Source organism: Rhipicephalus microplus, unplaced genomic scaffold (genome assembly GCF_043290135.1).
Source record: "Rhipicephalus microplus isolate Deutch F79 unplaced genomic scaffold, USDA_Rmic scaffold_13, whole genome shotgun sequence".
Taxonomy (NCBI): Eukaryota; Metazoa; Arthropoda; class Arachnida; order Ixodida; family Ixodidae; genus Rhipicephalus; species Rhipicephalus microplus.
The window spans coordinates 27864679-27887462 of NW_027464586.1; the positions used below are offsets into that span (position 1 = coordinate 27864679).

Sequence of the window (22784 nt, forward strand, 5' to 3'; positions counted from 1 at the left end):
TTTTTTCGCAATGGGTAAAAATGTTACTTTTCATTTACTCGAACGCGCAAGAAGCAAAATTACATTCGTGCTCAATTTTGTATAGCCCCTCATGTCGATATTTGGTGGCCTCATGCAGTGCAAACACCACCCATACGCGTTTATGTACTCACAATATATAATCTCTAGTTTATGTTCGAAGCTGTGGTCGTACCAATATACAATGGTCTCTCTAATTCAAAAGCACTCACAATGCCATCAGCCATTGTGTGTTTATTGTTAATAGATGAGTATGAGCAAGGCTAAAGCTCTGCAGATCTTGTTTCTATTGCTCAAAAAAGTGCGCATGCAATCACTGCAGCATTTCTTGCAGCATGGCACTGCTGTACACTTCAATACCAAACCACAGTGTCGTGTGAACGATACGAATATTGTAAGCGCAATAGGGCTCCGCAAACTCTGAACATCTGGTGATTTTTAGCGTGCACTGGCATCGCCAAGTACACGGTCCTTTACATTTATGCCTCTAAGTGCAACCGCTGTGGAAGGGATCTAACCCGTGGCCTCTACGTCAGCAGCCAAAAAACGTAGCCACTGATGCAACATGGCGGACGTAAAATCTAGTATTTTTGTAATAAATACATCGTACCTGCATTGACAAATAACGTTCAATCGATCTCTCATGTTCGTTCCGATAAGCTTTACTTTGCAAAGTCAAACTTGAATGGTGATTGCGAAGTGCTCTCGTATGAATCTTTTCTCACACTTGTACTTTTTTTGCACTGATGACTGTTCGACTCATGTGATCGTGGGCTGTACTCTTTATGCTTGGCAGAGTAGACCATTGGTTCCTCTCGCATGCATCCCGAGACTAAGTGATACTTTTCATTGTATTCAACGAACTTAACAGGGCAATTCTCCTTCTGCAGCTCACTTTAATAATGTACTCCACTCTGGCGCTCCTGGACCCCAAGCGACTTTTGACGGCGTCCGAAGCTTTCTCTAGTGCCTACTTGCTGTCACTCATTGAGAACTTCTGTGCGTCTTTAACCCTGGCAATGAGAGCCATGAATGGGGTGAGTGTTTTGTTCACTCATCAAGACTTAAGTTAATTAACCGTTTCCCTTCAGGGTTTTTTTTATTTTGACCGGAGAATCATTTTGCGCATGATTTCTTTATGGCTAGTACCTCTTAGGACTACAAGCAAAAAATTCTACCTGTGGTGCAAATACTTATGAATTAATATTCATGGTGTAAACTAGGTCGCCAAGGCAGAGTGGTTCTGAAATAAAAAAATAGCTTCTGTGTGCTCGCTACTCAATAGTGTACACTGCATCAGAACCAACGCCATATTTGGCACTATGGCAGTCGTTGAAGAAACTTTGGGACCTCAGCCTGAAAACAGTGGTCAACCACCTCAGTGGTCAACCGCTTGACGTCACCCATTTATTTATTTATTTATTCGCTTATTTATTTATTTGTTTGTTTATTAATTTATTCATTCATTTATTTGTACTCAACTGCACCGTGAAGAGTAATTGAAAGGGCAGAGCTATTGCATAATTGCTTTGACTGACGCCTTAAAAAATGTATGACTTGAGTGGTGCATCCCCATGATTTTGGGCTAGGCGTAGTCTTCTCAGATTCCATCTGCGCACAAATGACATAGTCATGGTGTCAATAGAAGTGGCGGCTATTGTTGATATGCTCCCCTCTAGTTGGCAGTTTTGATTTCATTTCTGAGTTCGTAGAGAAAATCTTCTTTAATGCCGCTGATTGACCATGCCAATGTTGAAATTTGTTATAAGTATGCAAGTTCGTTCGTTGCAGTAACGCACGAAACCACGCAATGGCACACAATTTATAGTCAACACTCGCCTCTTTAAGCGCTGGACGAGTATAATATACCTAGTGCGTGAGCGTATTTTAGTTCCACGTGGGTCCATCTTCCCTGCTTTATTTAGGTTATCAGTCAGTCCGGCATCATGCTTTTTAGTGAGGAGCTGTTCCCTTAAGTTATGAAGTTGTAGTTGGTTACCTTTACAACATTGCACTGGCACAATTGCACTAGGTACACCCGGACATTTTTCTAGAGATATCAAGGAGATTGATTATGCAGATACCAGCTGCCATCATAGTAAGCGCAACTTGAAAGAGCGTTTGCTGCTATATGTTGGTAATACATGTCATGTCTCACATTTTAGCGTATAAAAGGTAAACGACGAAAGGCGACTGGATGAAATAACTGATTTAGTACGAAGCAGTAAAGCAATGCAATATTAATGCCCTGGCAGATTGCCTAGTGTCAGTTTTAATACAACCGGCATGGCCCAGGTTTGGTACAAAGAAGTACGTCGGCATGCATCTGTAAAAGTGAAATCTTAAACACTCTATTAGACGTCACACAGCATTGCCGCACCGTCGACGAGACCTAAAGCCACTGGTAGTGTTGCAGAAAAGAAGCGAAGAATTCGATTTCAGTTTAATTCAAGTGTTGCAGATCCTTCCAAAACACATTTTAATGAACATGAGATCATGCCTCTTAGCGTGCTATTAAGGTACAATTAAGGTTCCTAATTGTATAACCTACAATAGTGTCCTTAATAGTTCATCAATTATTTCTTGTCAGTTTGGTGCATGAGGCTACGAAGCTAGCAAGTTTTTGAAGCCTCATAAAAATGTACATGGCAAAATACTGCTGTCTAGATTTGCCTGAAATTTGTGGCACAATTCGCCTGTCAAAATAAAACGATGTAAAAGCAGTGCAACTACAGGCAATAGTTACAGAGTTTCATGATTCTTTTTATTAGAATCTAAATGAGTTTTCAGCCACTTGAAAAAAACGTTACATTCAAACAAGAGTCTCTTACTGAAGTTGTCGCGCTGTTACTAGAACACAACCACGGTGAATCAACTCACAACAGCACTCTTTCCTGTCTTTTTTGTCTTGTCCGGAAGTTGTCCTGCTGTTACAACAACACAACTACGGTAAACGATTCGAGGTGAATTTTTGTATATCTGTAAACATTTCGGTGTCACTTCAAATGATTTTCATGTGTTTTTCATGCATATTTTATTCATGTGTAGTCCAGGCAAATAAAACTCAAATCAGTTCAATCGTCAGCATTTATATATGTGTCATCAAATATCCCGTGTTCGTGGTGGGATAAGTTTCAGAATGAACTCTATTGCTCACATTTATCGTAGAACGTTATCGACTGATTTTAAAGTAGCCTGGAATATTTCAACGCACTCGGGTTTATTTTGCGCAAAGTAGTGGTTTCGCAAGTAACGGTGCGGTTAAAATAAATTGATTGACATGTGGGGTTTAACGTCCCAAAACCGCCATATAATTAAGAGAGACGCTGTAGTGAAGGGCTCTGGAAATTTCGAGCACCTGGATTCTTAACGTGCAACTGAATCTGAGCACACAGGGCTACAACATTTTCGCCTCCATCGGAAGTGCATCCGACGCAGCCGAGATTTGATCCCGTGACCTGCGCATCAGCAGCCGAGTACCTTAGCCACTAGACTAACGCGGCTGGGCACGGTTGTATTAAAGTTAAAACAAAAAGGTCAGCATGGTATTTTTTACCTATCTCATGATGAAAGTGTTCCCAAAATGAGATTGAACTACATCGTTGCTACCTAAGCGAATTCGTGTAACACTCTTTTGTTTGTCATTTAAAAACAAATATTTCTTCTCAGTATTTCATTCCAGTTATTAGATAGCACCTAATGATGCCTGAAAGAAAATCAGCTCTAATTGGATCGCTTAATAAGACATTCCTACCCAAAAGCTCACTATAGTTTATTAGTTCATTAGGATATTTCACTTAATGAGGTGCTATTGCTTACATGTATTTCTAACAGACAAACCTATCTCTTGGCCGTGTGGTAGCGCTCTGCACCGCTGAAGTCTCTTCAGCAGATTTCGGCATTGGTGTGGACTCCAGCGTGCAGAAAGGTATGTGGTTAAATGACGCTAGCAATGTTCAGTGACGAGTCTCGGTGCTTCATACAGATAATAATGTTCACTTGAATTGCATATAGGACTTCACCGGTGCAAGCCACAGTGAAGACATAGTTAAAGCAAGCTTGAAAGCTCAATGTATGATCTTGTTTAAACTAGGAAAGTGTTGTGTTACGGTCTTTTTTTTCATTTTTGACACAGAAATATTGAGAAGTAGCTCACAATAATGCCAGGGAAAGTACAGGGAATGTTATCATAAGCAATTCTAATGTAAATGAGGAGACACCAGGTCGATGAAGAGATAACTTGCCACCGACAGGATCCGAACCTGTGGCCTTTGAATAAGAATTCTACGCTCTATCACTGACCTACGGTGGCGTTTATTTCCTTTTTCACGTTAGGGTACATAGGTGCATTCAAACGTAATATCATCAGTCAGTGGTTGCTGTTGCCATGGCGGCGAGTGTGGAACACTCTTGCCTATTTGGTGTCACGTTCTACGTGATCGTATTACGAAATGACAGCTTAGGAATAATCCCTCGCATACCACCTCTAGGCATCAACTTTGCCAGAATTAGGCCCTCTCAATAAATGAAGGAAAGTGTAAGTTTAAGACGATAGTTATAGCGCGAGAACAAAACGACGACACAGAGACAAGAAGGACGTCGTCGTCGTTTTGTTCTCGCGCTATAACTATCGTCATGTCATACCAACTAGCCCAAGCTGCCACACTTCTAATGTAAGTTTAAGGGCTTGTTTTATTTGTTAGGCACGACATTATACAGAACTAGCAGACAAAAATTCCACGTAAAAGCTAGGGAATGCAAATACACGTAAATGTAAATAGAAAGAAACACGCTGGATGAAAATATAACTTGCCGCCGGCAGGATCAAAACCTGAATCTTCGAATAGCGCGTTTTATTTACTTCTAACAGTGTGATATGCCCTATACTTTCTTCGGCATCATTGCCTGGTAGTTCTTTACAAAGACCACTTTCATGTGGGTCACTCGAAGCGTGCTAACGCAATGTGAACACCCACACTCTTTGATATATAGCCAGAAACATTTTGAATTAGTTTTCATTTTATTGCTGAGCCCTTCAAAATATTTCGTTTTTGCGCTTTCCACACATGATTTATACTGCTCCGCACATTATTATACTGTTCCACACATGATTTATACTTTTTTCCTCGCATATGAGTGGGTTTAATTTGAACTAACTGAATGCTTTTTTCGCGTATCAATCATGGGTTAAATCAATTGGCTTTGTGATAAATCTATCCGTATCGTGATATTAAGCTTTTTAATCAGAAGTGCATACCATGCGAGGCTATGAAGACAGGTTGGATTCGTGGCATATTTGGTACTAATGAACCTAATGAAAAATATGTATGCATATATATTCATAGTGAGTACATAACAAATAATATAGATCACATGCGTCCACCTTTTTATTACTTCATAGAAATAATTTCCACCATTGCATCAGCAGCGGGAATACAGCAGGGCATGAAGGAACTCTCGACCGCACCTCTTGCTGACCAATTCATTTTGTTTGCACAAAAGCATGTTCATGGATACGCAATGCTTGCTATATCGCAATAGAAATGAGAGTGCAGGAAAAATTGTCACTAGTGGTCAAAGAACGAACAGATGCAACAAACATGAATAAACATCTGCTACTTGACCACCAAACTTAATACAGAAAATCAAAGAATATTGAATGCAATTTAAATGTCTATCAGTACACTTAAATGTCGAAGACAGAAACTTCGTTACTGTGACCCTGATTTAAATCTATCAATGCACGTGCGATAAAGAATTACGCATATAAGGTTCAAAGCAAGCGTCAAAAATAAAAAATATAATGAAAACAAAAAGTAGGGCTAAAACCTGAGACAAGCCACCGAAAACTACCTAGAAGGGCAAATTTCGTCTCATTTATTATGACTGCTAGGCGTATTCATAAGCCAAAGTTCGAGTACAAATAGGGTAGTCTCAAAGTTCTCTACTGATCCATTTCTCTAGGTAAATCAAAGAGTTATTATGGCTTTACAATCACGGCTCTCATGCTTTCTTTTCTTGGTTTACTTTGCTTTTCTTATCGTACTTGACACTGCGGTCACTTCCGGATGAGTCCAGCTCTTTTTGTCGAACACTGCCCGAAAATTTCTCTGCCCGTACGCGGCTTGCTTTGTGTGCGCGACTACCGAAGGCTGTAAAAAGTGTACCCTTCGCATTCAGATGCACGGCAGAGTGTTTTGAGGTGGTTGTGATTTGCGGATAGAAAAAGATGCTGATCCTTCAGAGATACGCTAAGTGGGCACGGCGAAACGGCTGGGACCATGTCGCTTACCACGAAATTCTTCTTCACTGCATAGGTCCTCCTGACAGTGATCGCCGGATCATCAACCGTAAGCGATGCGTGCCGAGGATCAGCAGCTATCAACGCCTCCTTCGACACGTGTCCGTCTGCACCGCTATCGTTTCCCGACAGGTTCACCACCACCCCTCTGCATGGTCTGCGCATGTTACTGACGTCACCAATCGTCAACCCTATAAAGGACTCGCTCCAGTGCTTCTTCGGCAGTGGGCACGGCGAAACGGCTGGGACCATGTCGCTTACCACGAAATTCTTCTTCACTGCACAGGTCCTCCTGACAGTGATCGCAGGATCATCAACCGTAATCGATGCGTGCCGAGGATCAGCAGCTATCAACGCCTCCTTCAACACGTGTCCGTCTGCACCGCTATCGTTCCCCGACAAGTTCACCACCACCCCTCTGCATGGTCTGCGCATGTTACTGACGTCACCAATCGTCAACCCTATAAAGGTCTCGCTCCAGTGCTTCTTCGGCAGTGGGCACGGCGAAACGGCTGCGACCATGTCGCTTACCACGAAATTCTTCTTCACTGCACAGGTTAGTTATTCCAACTGTAACATCAGAACGAAAAGTGAAATTTTCCTTTTGGTTGTACCCTGCCCACGCACACTTGCTTGTATATGTTATGATTGTTATGCTGTATGCAAATTGTTGCTTTGCGGTGACATCGAGGAAAATCCTGGTCCAACTGTTGAGGAAATGTGTGAAAAACTCTTGTGTGGTCAGGCTACGAGACAGGATGAACTCTCGGAAATGAAAACGCGTCTCAACGACACTGAACGAGTATTGCGGGATTACGGCTCGAAAATTCAGTCTATAAACAAGATCTTACAGGAACTTAACTTGAAGGCACCTGCCGTTACATCTCTCGAAACTTCGACTGCTTCTCCACAGACCATGATGGCGTGGCAGAACAGCAAGCTAGTAGACTTGGAGGACCGCAGCCGACGGTCCAACCTTGTTGTACATGGCATCGCGGAATCAGCTTGTGAAGAGGAAGAGTCACTGAAAACAAAGGTTATAAGCAATGTTTTTAAGAAAAAACTCGGCGTTGAGTGCAAATCAATTGCTCGCATCCACCGCCTTGGGCGAGAAGAAGGTCAGAGACCAGTTATTGCCTACTTTTAGGATTTTGTAGAAAAGCAGGCTGTGTTGAAAAATGCGCATAAACTGAAGGGAACGAATATTATTGTACAGAATGATTACAGCCAAAGCACTTTGCACAAACGCAAGCTTCTCTGGGAAAGCGCGAAACCCGAACGTGATAGTAAAAAACGCGTCCTGTTAGTTCACGATAAGCTTAAAATCGATGATGAAGTGTACATCTGGGACAACGAAAGGAATCATAGAGTTCTGCTGCCCTCACAGCCTGCCTCATCAGCACAGAAAAGCCAGCGTTTACCAGAAACTGCAGCAGCGGCAACTACAGCAGCGGCACAAAATGCGTCAAACGGCACCACGGTTGATTGACGGGAATTAAGGAGCGCCGACAAAGAACTAAGAATATTAAACCTAAATGCTCAAATCCTTGTCAACAAAACTGATAAACTTGAATATTTGCTTTTAGAACATAACCCACACATAACAGTTATAACAGAAACATGGTTGCATAATAACATCCCCAATTCTATTGTAGTTCCTGCATCCTATCAAATCATACGCCGCGACCGCCCTTCTCGTGGGGGCGGTGTAGCTATTGTCTTAAAAATTTCCATTCCACATGTTATCTTACCGGAGATACCAGACCACGAGAGTGTATTTTTGAATGTAAACTGTTGGGGTCATAATTTCACGATATGTGCGGTGTATAGGCCTCCAAATGCTCCGTCCAGCTATTTGCAAGTACTTCACGATGAGTTATGTATGTATAAAGACAACCGGCTCATTCTATCTGGTGACTTTAATCTTCCTCAAATTAATTGGCTTAACACGAAATCAGTGTTTGATGCTGTTACTAACCCTCTTCTTGATGTTATGCTCATGTGTGACTTAGTTCAGACAGTTCTCGAGTACACAACAGTTGCCGGAAATGCCCGTTCAATATTAGACCTTGTTTTTGTTAATTCAAGCACACCTGAATATAGTGTCTCTATCAATAATAGTGCTATCTCTGACCACATGAGTGTCTTGTTGTCTTTTCGTTTAGGGGGCCTACAGAAACACCGAAAACAAGTCAATAAGGTAGTGAAAAATTATTCTAATGCCGATGATCAATCAATCTCAGACACACTTTGGAATCTTTGTGACAGCCTGCCCAGTTCCGTTGAAACATTGTGAAATACCCTGAAGTTTACCGTTCACTTTTGCATTGACAGATATATTCCTACCAGGAGTGTCCGTACTAACCAAAACAACCCATGGATATCAAGAGAAATCATTCACCTTCATCGCAGGCTTAAGCGTGCCAAACGGCGCCACTCCCCTCCCAGCAAGTTAACCGCATTGAAAACTCTTCTTGCCTCCAAGCTTTCTGATGCAAAGGCTAAATAGTTATCGCAAACCCTTCCAAGTTTTATAAAAAGCTGTCCAGAAAAGTTCTGGCGTTACTTAGGTGATCGTCCTAAAGACGTCCAACAGATATCAATTAGCGGTTCTGTTACCGGTGACTCGGTCGCTATCGCTAACCATTTTAACCAATATTTTCACTCCGTTTTCTCTCCAATCCAAGATAGTACGCCGTACAACATGCCTCTCCTAAATCTGTCCTCAGAATTTATAATCCTCGAGGGTGTTATTAACATGTTACTCAACCTAAAAATTAGATCTTCCGTTGGCCCGGACAACATAGCCAATGCCTTCTTGCACCGATACGCTGAGCCGCTAGGGCATATTCTTACTCACCTTTTTAGGTTATCATTTTACTGTACCGAAAATCCTGACGACTGGCGCATGGCCTGTGTCGTACCAATCTTCAAAAAAGGGGACCGCCTCTTTGCAAACAATTACCGCCCTATCTCCCTGACTTCTAGCATCTGTAAACTCTTTGAACATGTAGTATGAGATTTTATTGTCTCGTTTTTAGAAGCCAACAATATTCTAACGCCTTGCCAGCACGGGTTCAGAAGACGCTTATCTACGCTTACCCAGTTAGTAACCACTATTCATGAACTTGCGTCTTCACTCGATAAGGCTGAACAAATCGACGTCATTTTTTTTAGATTTCAGCAAAGCATTCGACCGCGTTCCTCACAGTAAACTAATCCTCAAGCTTCAAAAATTTGGCTTACCAATAACACTCATAAAATAGATCTAGTACTATCTGTCTAACCGCAAGCAGTTTGTTAAAATAAGTAGCTGTTTTTCCGCTACTCTCCCTGTAACTTCCGGTGTTCCTCAGGGCAGCGTGCCTGGACCCGTACTCTTTTTAATTTATATCTATGATATTTCTGACGTTATCGACGCATCGTCGATTGGTTTGAAGTTGTTTGCGGACGACTGTGTACTCTTTAAACGAATTTCATCCTCAAGTGACCAAAGTAAACTGCAATGTAACCTTGATGCTGTCTCTGAATGGTGTGAAAAATGGTCCATGGAACTGAACTGTGACAAATCTGTATTGCTCCAGGTAACTAACAAAAAAAATGCATTCACGTCCTCCTACAGGCTCAATAACCACATGCTGAAACAAGTAGACGAATATAAATATCTAGGAGTTACTATAACAAGCTGACTAACTTGGTCTAGTCACATTAACAAAATTCGCGCATCGGCCTCCAGAAAACTCGGGTTCCTCAGGTACAAACTAAAAGCCGCTCCTCCACGTGTTAAATTGCTAGCTTATAATTCCGTTGTTAGGCCGCAACTCGAGTACGCAAGCGCAGCATGGGACCCATTCCTTAAAAAAGACATTCACAAATTAGAAATGGTGCAAAAAAAGGCAGTCCGGTTCATCTTTAACAGCTATCATAGCCGCGCTTCTCCATCGCTTCTCATGGAAAACAACAATATAATGACCCTGGAACACAGGAGGCAGGTTGCGCGTCTAAGATTTCTGTTTTTGCTTAATTCCCAACAATTCAATATTAATCCAGGACTTTATACTCAGCCCCACTTATCTCGTTCAACTCGAAGCACCCATGAGCACAATCTAACTCCAATTTTTGCACGCACTAATCTTTTTAAGCACTCCTTCTTTCCCCGTGCAATCGAGCAGTGGAATAGATTGCCTGTTGATGTGTTTTCGGCGCGTGATGTGTCGGATTTTGAAAAGCGTGTACTTTATGCAATATTTTAAACATTCACTTTGCCGCTATGTTTCTTTGTGTACTGCTTTTTTTTCACACTTGTTGGACTGTTTTCAGAATTGTGTACCAATTTACCATGCGGATTGATGCTTTCTATGTAATTAATCCCTGCGCACCTGCTTGGTCTTCAGACTGCAGTATGTCTTAAATAAATAATAAATAAATAAATGAAACATACACAAGTGTAGCAAAGCGGCAGGTGTGTAACAAAAGTCCTTCAAACGAATGATTGCCATAAACATGCACTGCAGCTGGACACACTAGAACGAAAACAGCTGCCTAAACTAAAGATAGAAAAGTGATAAAGTTAGAGATGTGTGACCCCTTCTCATTATGTATACATATATTTTTACTTCTTGCGTCATTGTGAAGGCTCTCCCTATGCCTCCATCTCCGCTTTTAATACCCCTTCCTCTGCCCCCGAACTGCAGCCAAATCCCGACGCCCCGGGGCAGCACGAACGCATTTCACACAAAGCCACACCAATTTTCATGAGAAACTGGCGGCAGCGTTCCCGGCGGGTGCCCGACCTGTCAACGCGGGAAAGGCCATGGCCGCAGAGCGCAGGCATAGGGCAAAGGGCTCACTGCCTCTTTACGTTACTCTGTAGTCAAATATGGTTCAGGGATGTGCTGCTGGTTTCCCACTTAAAAAAACTCGGGTTAAATCACAGCTGCCGATAGTGGATTTCTATTTCATGAATGACTTGCCACAGTCGTATTGGTTTGCCTTTGTCTCTTCATTCTAGCTTCAGTAGCTACGTACGTCTGCAGAAGAAAAATTGGACAGTGAGCGTACTTATGGCCAGCTCAATGGTTCGTTTCAATCTTTTATTTTTATTTCGGACGCGCATAAATACACCGTATAAACTTTTGCCGTTATCAATTATTTAAAACGTGTGTTGGCGAAATTAGTTGTAGAAGAACAGTACATTTGTATCCACAACGCCAGCACGTCGACCTGTTCACGAACACCTTGTGACCGCTTTATTAAAGTTACAAGTCAAATATATTTTCTTTAGTGTCAAGACTAACTCTGAAAGGACCGACAGGACATTGCTGTCCTTACAGTATTCAGTTTATTCCCACTGCCCGAAGGTCGTAAACACAGTTTTTATTTTTAAGCCAGCCAGCGACCGCCAATAAGATGCAGCGTACTGAAAACACACAGAACGAATCTCGTATTCGCTAAAATATCGAAGGCCATGTTTTACGATTTTACTGAATACCATGTGGTGCCACTGCAAATAAATACGCTCGCTGTCAAATTTTAGAAGCGAAGCTTCTCAGTGTGTGGGTCTGCCCATCTGCCGATGGTGTATGTAGCCACCGGTGGCACAACCGAAAGAGCCGTCCTTGCAATGTCGGCTGGATGGCGGCACTTATATGTGATGAATACATGATGGAAAGGTGCGAGATGGCTGTACTTGGAGTGTTCACTACATAGACGGACGGACGGACGAACTGAAAAACGCAGAGACCGACAGAAGGGCAAATGCACGGACGGATGGATGAACAGACAGGTGGAAGAACGTGCGCATGGTGGAACGCACGGACAAACGGGTGCACCAACAATCCCACGAACGAACGGAAGCACGGACGGACGCATGGACGGACGAAAGCAAGAACGAGTGGGTGGAGGAAACCATGGACAAACTTACGAACGCTTCGCCCCACCAATCATCATTCACTCCGTGGATATGCTGTGTAATGGTGCTTTGCTACCTTGGCATTTTTTCTTTTGCTTCAGATCTTTCGTAACTTTTCGTGGTAACTCATCGCAAGTGAGGGCAGATAAAAAAGGAATTATCATCTACCGCTTAAGGGGCACATGTGTAGATGTCAAGCACCCAACCCCATTGCTTACAATGGCAGCGGCGTTGCGTAGGAGTCTTTCCTACTGGAACATGCCAATCGCTGCTAATGGGCAATCAAACACAAAGACTCCGATTAGACACAAAGACTAGAAGTTAAGTTTTCAATAACGTGCAGGCTGGGAATATTTGTTGTTCAATAAAGCACAGGAGGAATATCGTTCCGGTACTACCTTGGAGGTCAAAGTTCAGTGTCTGTATCTACGCGGTTGCAAGCGAACGGTTTTGCAGGACAAGCAGCCGGTTTTCTTCAATCACTTGATTCACACTCGTAGCGCAAAACTGGAGAAGTCGGAGACACAGTAGACACCATAAAAAGGATGGGCGCGAGAAATTATAGTAGTGTTCACTATCGCAAAACATGAAAGAAAATCTGTCAGTGTGGCATTGGTTCTCTTATCCAGCAAAGAGGTCGAGTATTTGAAAGTAAATCTTCCACATGCAGGGTGGAGACACGTGATGTTACGGACATAAGAAAGTGCCTCAGAGTGTGATTGTGCGCAAGCGCTCTGGTCCAATGATTTTTGGATTTTTTATCGAAAAATCAGTAGATGGTTCTAGCACCCGTCCAGTTTATATGTTCCTTTGTCTTTCTGCGTCTTCCACCACGAATATGAATGCAAGTGACCGCCTGCACCACCACCTTCACTGTTCTTCAATCAAGAAACTCGCTAACTGACTGCATTGGCGTTGCAAGGCGAGACAAAAGGAACATACGAGAGAAGGGAGATGGGGCGCATGCACAATGATTGTGCAATCGCCGTGAGGAGAAATGCCAAGAAGAGAAGAGAGAGGGGGCGTCCTTCGAAGATCAGGGCGCGCAAGCCGAAGGTGGCTGTAAATGCCACAGAGAGGAATGCTTGGAGAAGAGAGGGTTGAGTGATCGAAAACTAGCAGACGCTACGTGCTTCGGCGTTACGAAGCGAGAGAGGTGGCGTAGGAGAGAAAACAGAAAGGGGAGAGGAGGCGCATGTGCAGTAAGGGTTGTCACGCCGTACACCTGATTGAGCTTGGCCCGGTGATGCTTAGCATATAAACAGGCAAGCAAACACGGCTGTGCAAGTGACTCTAAAAGTAAGAATGTGCCATCTGCAGGTGCAATCCAAACCCAGGCTTTGATTAGGAAGCGGTTGTTTTACCCCTGCACTAATTGGCTAATGAACAAACACGACACATTGTAGACTACCGACAACAGCGGCACAAGCGGATTGACACTATTTTGGCTTCACTTTACGAAGCTCCAACAGTGTCATAATATAAGTATGAAACTCAAACTTAGGCGTGAACCTAAAGAAATGGTTAATTGTGAGAATTGCTCCTTCGTCCTCTGGCTGATTCACTCCTTGGTCGTTTGTTATCAGTGACGCCACGCGCGGAATAATCGGCACAAGACTTACTTCCAAAACAGCAACAAAACTTGTGACATTAGTGTCCCAGAGTACAGTTCTTCATTCTAAACCATGTCCGTGCTTTCGGTTGCCGTTCCTTCAAACGTATTCTTCACGTTGAGGCACACTACAAATCATGCTATAACGTCTGAGTAAGTGGTATTCATTGTAAGAGCACTGTATACTGCAAGGAGTTTCAAAGAACTGCATACGCTCATCGTAACTTCTGAGCACATGCTTGCGTGCCCACAGCATTATTGCGTGCATATTGTCCTTCGGTGCACCTGGTCTTCCACTGGGGGTATGAAAGACGCGTTGTAGCATTATGACTCATTCCGTCTATTAAACTATTCCCAGGGGTTGCGACGCTGACGAAGGTAGAGATGACTGGTTCAAATGGAAAATTTTTAACTGACCTTATTTGTGTTCAGTAGACGGCAAGTTCAATTGCAGCGAAACACTGGCATTGACAGCAGCATACACAGCGCTGGCCGTCGATCAACTGACAAGCGGTGAAGCACGTCGGCATTTATTCACGTGCAGTCGAATACTCTAGCGTTATCACTAGCGGCCACGTAGGTTCCATATTAATATGTAATGTTCACAATGTGGTCGTAATCTTAAGGAAATGATCCACTACAATCCTGAAGCTTCTTGAGCACTGCGAACGCGGTCTGCGCTGAATAATACGTACACTGTAACGGGGCACTAACAAATCTTGAAGAACGCATGTGCCATTGCCTCTTTCCAAAAAAAGCATCTTCCCGATGCTTCACAATGATGAAAGTACAATAGTAATGCAAGAAAGTAGAAGCAATGATAACACCAATAACCAAGTACACTTATTTTGTTAACCGCATAAAACGGCTTGAGGTGTGCGAAATGAATGCCTTCAGGCCACGACCGCGGCAGTTGACAGTTCGTAATGCCGTCGGGGCAACCTCGTAGACGATTGGGCCGAGACGTCAAACTACCTGTATGGTTCGAACTACCATCACACAAGTTTTTCATTGAGTCCACGTCGGCGTATCGGCATTCGTACCTAAACACGTTCACCGGGCTGGTATTCCACGAAGCGCCGTCGACGATTGGCAGCTGTCGCTTATCTGATGGTTCTTCATGCGAAGGCCGGGCAGTTGTCGGGCTTCTTCGGTGCACTGGAGGCTCACACACACTGAGGTTTTGTGAGGAAGAAGCTAGACACATGCAGAAGTGCATTGCCATCGCCTGGCTCGCTTGGCTTTTCACTCTCTGGCTACGCTTTTCCTGCTATTGCTGCTATCCTCCTGGTCGCTGTGCACCTCAATAAACCCCCGTAAGAAGTGGTGGAGCTGCTGGGTAGTGACAAACTGGAACATCGCAGCCGAGAACTCAAGCCAGACTCTGCATTGCCGGATGAAGTATTAAATAAACTGCAGCAACAACCTGCTGTTCTGGTGCCCACATTGGTCTGCCCCGGCCCATCGCGTCAACGCGACCCACCAATCTCTAGCGGTACAGAAAAGGAGGATGTAGAAGACTGGCTCACCGAATACGAGTAGGTAAGCGTGATTGACCGCGGCGATGACGCCGCGAAGTTCAACTACATGTCATTTTATTTTAGCGGCGTAGCCAGCGTATGGCATCGAAACCACCTACGTGACTTCTCGGCGTGGCCTACTTTCAAAACACACGTTACGGAAGTATTCGGGCGCCCCTCTGTTCGCAAGCTTCGAGTCGAGCAACGGTTGCGTGGCCTGGAGCGGCAGAATGGTGAAACATTCACCAGCTATATTGAAGACGTGGTCAGTCTGTGTAAGGCGTTGATTTTGCCATGGCCGATGCCGATAAGATCAGGCATATCTTGAAAGGGATTGAAGACGACGCCTTTCAGATGATGCTGGCGAAGAACCCGTCCACAGTGTCTGAACTTGTCAATCTTTGCTAAAGTTTTGATGAGCTGCGCAAACAACGCACAGCCACGCGCCACTCTCATCCACAGGCGACTTCAATGTTGGGATTTGCGGTTTCACGATGACAACACATCTCTGCTTCAGGATTAAGGATTTTGTCAATGAAGCTGCTGCTCGCCAGCTTTCGTTGATGCCGCTTGTCCACAACCAGTCGCAATCGCCATTGGCGCCTGCTCTCCAAAGCATCGACATCACCAGGGACCAGGTCACCGAAAAATTTCCACCTTCTCTCCATCAGGCTCCAACTACTCCTCCCCTGACGTACGCCGCAGTCGCTTCCAGGCCTGTGCTGCAAGGCTACAGCCCACGTCTTCCGTCTATTCGCCTGTCATTATCGCCGCCCGCCCGCCCAGTCGTACAGTACGCTCGAGCCGAAGACCCTTGGCGCACAGAACACAATCGTCCTATTTTCATTGTGGCCTTGTTGGACAAGTGACCCGTTACTGCCGCTTTCGTGCACCACCCATTTACAACAGTGTGCGTCCACCATGGGTCACATAAGCGCCACGTCAACCACGCCGCAGTTACTAAGACGACTAAGGATTCAATCCTACCTCCCGAACCCCACCCTCTTCTGGCCACTTTCTTTTTCCTCACCACCACTCCCTTTCCCCTGAGCACCGATGGCGGAGCCCTGTGCGCTAGAAAAACAAAGTAGCGCCGCTCAGGAGGCGAGAACTGATTTTTCGGCCAAATGCATAAGCCCCAAATTTCTCCCCAAAACGTTATTGAAGTCGCTATAAAGGAACATGGACGCTAGCCCTTGTCGACACCGGTGCTACCCTTTCAGCAATTGGTGGCCGCATTTGCCGCCATATCGGAAAATTCACGAAGCCTGTTTCTGGACTATCCCTTCTTACAGCACAAGCGCAGCACATCGAGCCATCCGGTTCCTACACAGCCCGTGTCGTCATCCAGGATGTTCTTTGTGTGATCGAATTCATCGCGTTGCCGTCTTGTTCTCACGACGTCATAGGAGGGTGGGATTTCCTCTCTACACATCGTGCGATCATCAATAAGCCTGCGCTGAACTCGACTTATTTCCATTTTCAACAGACGTCACCAATGACAAGGACATGTGCCGCAAAATCACAGTTTGTGACGACACCGATGTGCCTGCCCGTCTACTGTTCTTGTCTCTATCTATTGTGCCTCGGAAGATGGCGGTTCAGTGCTTTTCGCACCGTCTGCACTTCTAGTTCACCGCCGATTACTGCCATTTGCCGTTCTCCATTTGCCATTTGCCGATTAGTGTCATTTGCCATTTGCCATTTGCCAGTTGCCGTTCCCGAGCTCTGTTCAGGCATTTCTGTGATGTACATCACCAATCCACCGCCCAAGCTTATCCCTTTGCGCCACGGGAAAGCCCTCGGAAAAGCCGAGCCGCTGGCGTCATCTTCGATAATCGGCACCACCCTACTGAATCGTTCCGTATGCGAGTCCAATAATTCCTTATGTTTCCATATAGAATACATATGTTTCCTATATATTTTCCTTATATTTCCGTAAGAATCTTACGAAAACATACGGAATTATTGGACAGCGCATACGGAACGTTTCAGTAGGGCGTGGACGACTCCACTGATATAGCCATCCTCGAGACATCAACTCCTCGGCCCCTACTGTGATCTTTGCCACTAGCCATAGGCAGCCACCTTATGACGACACAACGAGACCAACTTCTTCGCTTTTTGGACAATTTCTTTTCCTCTTTTGACTGCCAAGCAAGGGCACCCGGCCGCACAGCGACTATTTCGAATGCTATCGACAACGGAAGCCAGGCGCCCATTCGACAGCGCCCCTACCGAGTATCGGTGATTGAAAGGCACGTTATCGATGACTAGGTGAATCGCATGCTTAAACGCGGTGTTATTCAACCTTCCAACAGTCCCTGGGCATCGCCTGTCGACCTTGTTGGGAAGAAAGATGGCACAATAGGATTTTGCGTCGATTATTGCCGGCTTAAAGGGCCATTCACCAGGTCTGACGATTTTGAGCTGACAAGTGCAATGCGTAGACGAGGCGTTTATGATCACTTCTGCCAAAATTTGCAACGCTACGCGCCGTGGAAATGGGGGAAACTTCAAGGTCGATGCTGCTTCCCCTACCCTCTGCCAGCACTCGCGTAGAGAACGAGAGCAAGACGTAGGCGTAGGAATAGCCTTACGTACACGGCAATGCAGTGAAGTTATTCCTCTACGTAACGAGTCTGCTCTGCTGTTGTCAACAGTATACCACGTGACATGGCAAAAAATATTTAACACAACATGCGTAGTTTATGCATTTGTGCATTTGTTGCTTTAAGAGATTTTAAAAATTAATAAAAATATTGAGACCCAATAAAATATTGGGCGCGTTTTTCTTTCATTTTTTCCCGTGAAATGCTACAAAATGCGTGGCTAATGTGCCAATGTTTCACATGCGTTCATGTCCCCGCGGTCAGCGCATTGAGCAGACGACCGCCATTGAACACTCCTACGCGTTCGCGCACTCATTGTGCTCATCTACTCTACCGCGTCTAAGCCAGCGTTTTTAAACCATCCCGCAGAAACAGGCAGAGGGCCACAAAATAACGCTGGTCAACAAAGCAACGCTGTTCGCGTGCTCGGGGGTTGAACTTGTTTGGGCACGTCATGCGCACGTCACCTCTTGCTCAGATCCCGGGGAGGGGGGGAAAGAGATTCGGCTTGCGAAGGCTACGCGAAGGAGCGGCAAGGGTTTCGAGCTCTCCTCCACCCACCCTCGTTTCGCGCCGCTCCAAAAAGCCTGTTTTCTCCGCTCGTGATCAACCGATTCGAAAAATTTTTCTGCCAACAAAAATTTTTCGAAAAAACACCCAACAACTTCCACTGTCTAACTGAAATTCGGTATGGGGCCTGGTGAGTAGCTCTTTAACAAGAATACCAGAAAGGATTGATGTGTATCCGTTGCCACAAATAATGACGAACTCGAGTGCTTGCAAAGAGCGGAGTTTGTTTCTTTCTTGGATGTACACTCTTGCTAACGTCAAGTGCCCATGGCTGAGACTTACCACTCAAAAACCACGTTTGTAACCCCATATGGATAGTACAAATTCACTGTAATGCCATTCGGTCTCTGTAACGCACCCGCCACCACTGTACGCGTGATGAACGGCATTTTACGCGGCCTGAAGTGAAAAACTTGCCTCTGCTATTTAGATAATATTGTCTTTTCACCAGAATTTCTGACTCACCAACAACCGTTGCATCAAGTTTGGACCTGTGTTCAAAATCCCGGTCTCCAGCCTAACTTCAAGAAATGCCTATTCACCGTTAGAAAACTAAGTATGCTAGGCCACGTTGTCTCCAAACAAGGCAATGTTCCCGATCCTGCAAAACTTCGCGCCGTATCCAAGTTCCTGCAACCTACTAACCTGACAGCACTGCGTACCTCATTGGCCTATGTTCCTATTTTGGACGCTTCGTTCAGAATTTTGCTACTGCCATTGCACCTCTCATTGCACTCCTCCAAGGCGACAACGAACTATCTACCTGGTCAGAAGCTTGTGGCGATGCGTTTTCGTCTCTTCGACGCCTGCTTACGCCCCGCCACCGTAGTCTATGGCTAAGGTACTCGTCTGCTGACCCGCATGTCGCGGGATCTAATCTTGGCTGCAGCTGCTGCAATTCCGATGGAGGCAGTAATGTTGTAGACCCGTGTGCTCAGATTTGGGCGCACGCTAAAGAACCCCAGTTGGTATAAATTTCCGGAGTCCTCCACTACGGAGTGTCTCATACTGATAAGGTGGATTTGGGGACGTTACACACCACATATCAATCAATCAACGCCTGTTTACATCAGCAGTTTTTCGTTACTTCACTCCGAGAGCACACACAGACATTCACACTGATGCCAGTGGTGTCGGCCTTGGTACTGTGCTCGCACAGCGTGACGATGGCAACACTGATTACGTGGTTGCATATGCCAGTCGTGCACTCACAAAACCGGAGACCAGTTACACCACAACCAAAAAAAGAGTGCCTGGTCATCATATGGGCTCTACAGAAGTTTTGCCCTTATCTTCACCGCCGTCCCTTTGACGTTGTAACAGATTGCAACGCTCTGTGTTGGTTGTCAAACCTCAAGAATCCGGCAGGTCGTATGACTCGATGGGCTCTCCGACTTCAGGACTACGAGAATCGTGCCGTATATAGTTCTGGCCAACAACACTCTGATGCTGACGCCCTTGCACGCTTCCAACTCATTTCAGACGCCAACGCATCTAGTCACAATCACGATATTTCGCCACTTCACGTCGTCGCCATGGCCTCGGAGCAACGAAACGACCCATGGATCACCACAATTCTAATTTTTTTGTCAAGCCCCCCGAGCTACGCCCCTGGCGAAGCATAGGCTCCACGAGCGCTACACCCTGCCAAATGCAGCATTACACACTATCCTCGATGGTATTTTATACCGCCGTAACTACCACAACGATGGCCACACATGGTTATTTGTCGTGACCTGCCATCTTCGTCCCGACCTATGCTCCGCTTTCCATAATGACCCTCAGTGTGGCCACGACGGCGTGTTGAAGACGCATATGTGCCTTCGCCTATGCTATTATTGGCGCTGAATGTACAGCATCGTCTGCAAAAGCGCACACTCATGCTTCGCCTGCCAACGACGCAAACTAGTCTCGCACCTCCCCACAGCACCGCTCCAGCTGCTTCCCTGCCGAGCCCACCCATCTGATCGCGTCGGCAGTGACTTGTACGGGCCTCCTCTATGCACGGGAGCTGGCAATCACTGAATTGTAGTCGCCGTGGATCACTTGACAAGATACGCCGAAACCACTGCATTAACTGCCGCAACAACCAAAGACGTTTCCTCGTTTATTCTACGCAGCTTTGTTCTCCGTCATGGCCCCCCCCCCCCCCTGTGAACTGCTCAGTGTCCTCAGTGAACCTCAGTGAGCTCAGTGAACTGTTACAGACGTGTTTAAGTCGCTCCTATACGAATGTAGAATTATTCACCGGACCACTACCGCATGTCACCCAAGAACAAACGGATTAACGGAACGATTTAACCGAACTCTGGGTGACATGTTGTTCGATGTACGTTGCGTCAGACCACTGCAATTGGGATCTTGTTCTTCCGTTTGTCACATTAACCGACAACACCGGCTTCCAAGCCACGACCGGATTATCGCCGTTCTCCTTGCTATATGGCCATCAGCCCTATAGCACCATTGATACGATTCTATCATACCATCCAGACGTAGACGACTACCAGCTTGTGTCTGTGGTGGCTCACCACGCCGAGAAATACCGACAACTGGCCCGTTCTTACACCTACGACCAACAGTGTCACCAAAAACAGCGTCACGAGTTCGACATCCCTCCTGTCCTTTTCACCATCGACTCTCTATGTGGCTTTGGGTCCCACGAGTTGCTGCTCCCGGCCTTTCGTCTATGGTTCTTCCGAAGTATCACGAATCTTACAACGTGGTTGCACAGACCTTTTCTGTTAATTATGTGGTTGAACACGTTACGCCATCTTCCGACCTTCGTCGTCGGGGGCGAGAAACAGTCCACAATAACCGTCACAAGCCGTATTAGGACCCTCTGACCTCTCTCTAGGTCGCCAGGATGGCTACCGTTCGATACCAGGGGTTATTGTGAGGAAAACGACACATGCGGAAGCGCATTGCAATCGCCGGACTCGCTTGGCTCTTCGCTCCCTGGATGCACTTTGCCTGCTGTTGCTGCTATCCTACCGGCCTCTGTGTACCTCAATAAACCCCCGTAACAGTTTCTTCGTCGGTGCCGTTGCGTAACCTGCTGTCGAGCGTCTTGGCTGGGCCTCTTTCATACACCGAATTATGCTCGTCGGTTCTTGCACGGCAATGTTGCACGCGAAGTTTACGTACAAAAGAAGTACATCCCACGTCTCGTGTTCGACGCCGACGTACATGGCCAGCATATCGGTGATGATCGTCATGCTGTCATGCGGCGATGGCTTGTCTGACAGTGTGCAGAGATCACCTGAGTTTTGGTCTGCCTAAATGTCATACCTCTGTCGGTGATTAGGATCTTCGGGGTGCCGTGTAGTAGGACAATGTTTTCAATAAAGAAATATCTACCTTGAACACACTGCCTTTGGGCAGGGCTTTTGTCTCAGCGTAGCGGGTAGGGTCTTCGGTAGCTATGACGATTTATTACTTTCTCATAGCCGACTTTGGGAACGGCACAAGTAAGCCCATATTGATTTTCGCTAAAATGGCCGGCGAGGTGGTTCCATGGGCAGCAGAAGCCTTGTTGGCCTTTTCTGTGGTGTCTTGCGTCGGTGGCACTGCCAGCATGTTCTCATGTTATTTGCAACGTCGACGCAAGGCGTGGCCAGTAATATTTTTCTTGTATTCTCGTAAGTGTATGGAAACAGTCAAAGTGGTCAGCCGCTCGGTCCGCTACAGGGCCTGCAGAACTCTGGCTTATGCATGAATTTTGGCTTCTCCGGACTAAGCCAGCCCCCTTAAGGCTGTACCTTCGGCTTGCCGAAGGTACAGCCATAAGGAAGCTGGCTCAGTCTGGAGACGTTCTTCTTTACGAGCACATTATATACCATTCTACAACCAGGACTGTAATTTCCGCTTTCCTTTTCTTTTCATGATCATCCCCATCCTCGTTTTTTTCCAACGCTTCTATAGTTTTCTCGTTTTTCTCTCCCGAGTATACGCTCTTTTTTGTGCATATTTAGGGTAGAAGAATGAAAGACTGCGAGCAGGTTATTCGCACTTAAATTGTTCACATTTTCAAGAAATAACAGGGACAAGTACAGCGACAAAAACGTTTAGTACATCACTTGTGAAATTACAAGAATGGCCATGAAAAACGCACAAGTGTTGTGGGGTCACTTTTCACCGAAAAAAATAGCAGATCTGCCTGAATTTGTGCATACTATAATGAGATTGTTTGTAATAATGAACAAAAGATATACGACTGGAATAGCAGGGGAGACTGAACTGA

The 22784-nt window shown here is 45.5% G+C and overlaps 1 protein-coding gene across 4 annotated transcripts in view; it reads left to right on the plus strand.

Moving 5' to 3' along the window:
* LOC119165924 (ATP-binding cassette sub-family C member 2) overlaps window positions 1-22784 on the plus strand; it is a 1429043-nt gene that overhangs the window by 629179 nt on the left and 777080 nt on the right. For all 4 annotated transcript variants that reach the window (XM_075882663.1, XM_075882666.1, XM_075882665.1 and 1 more), the window contains 2 exons: window positions 909-1055; window positions 3853-3946. In XM_075882663.1, coding sequence (XP_075738778.1) covers window positions 909-1055; window positions 3853-3946 — 241 coding nt within the window. The remainder of the gene's footprint in view (window positions 1-908; window positions 1056-3852; window positions 3947-22784) is intronic.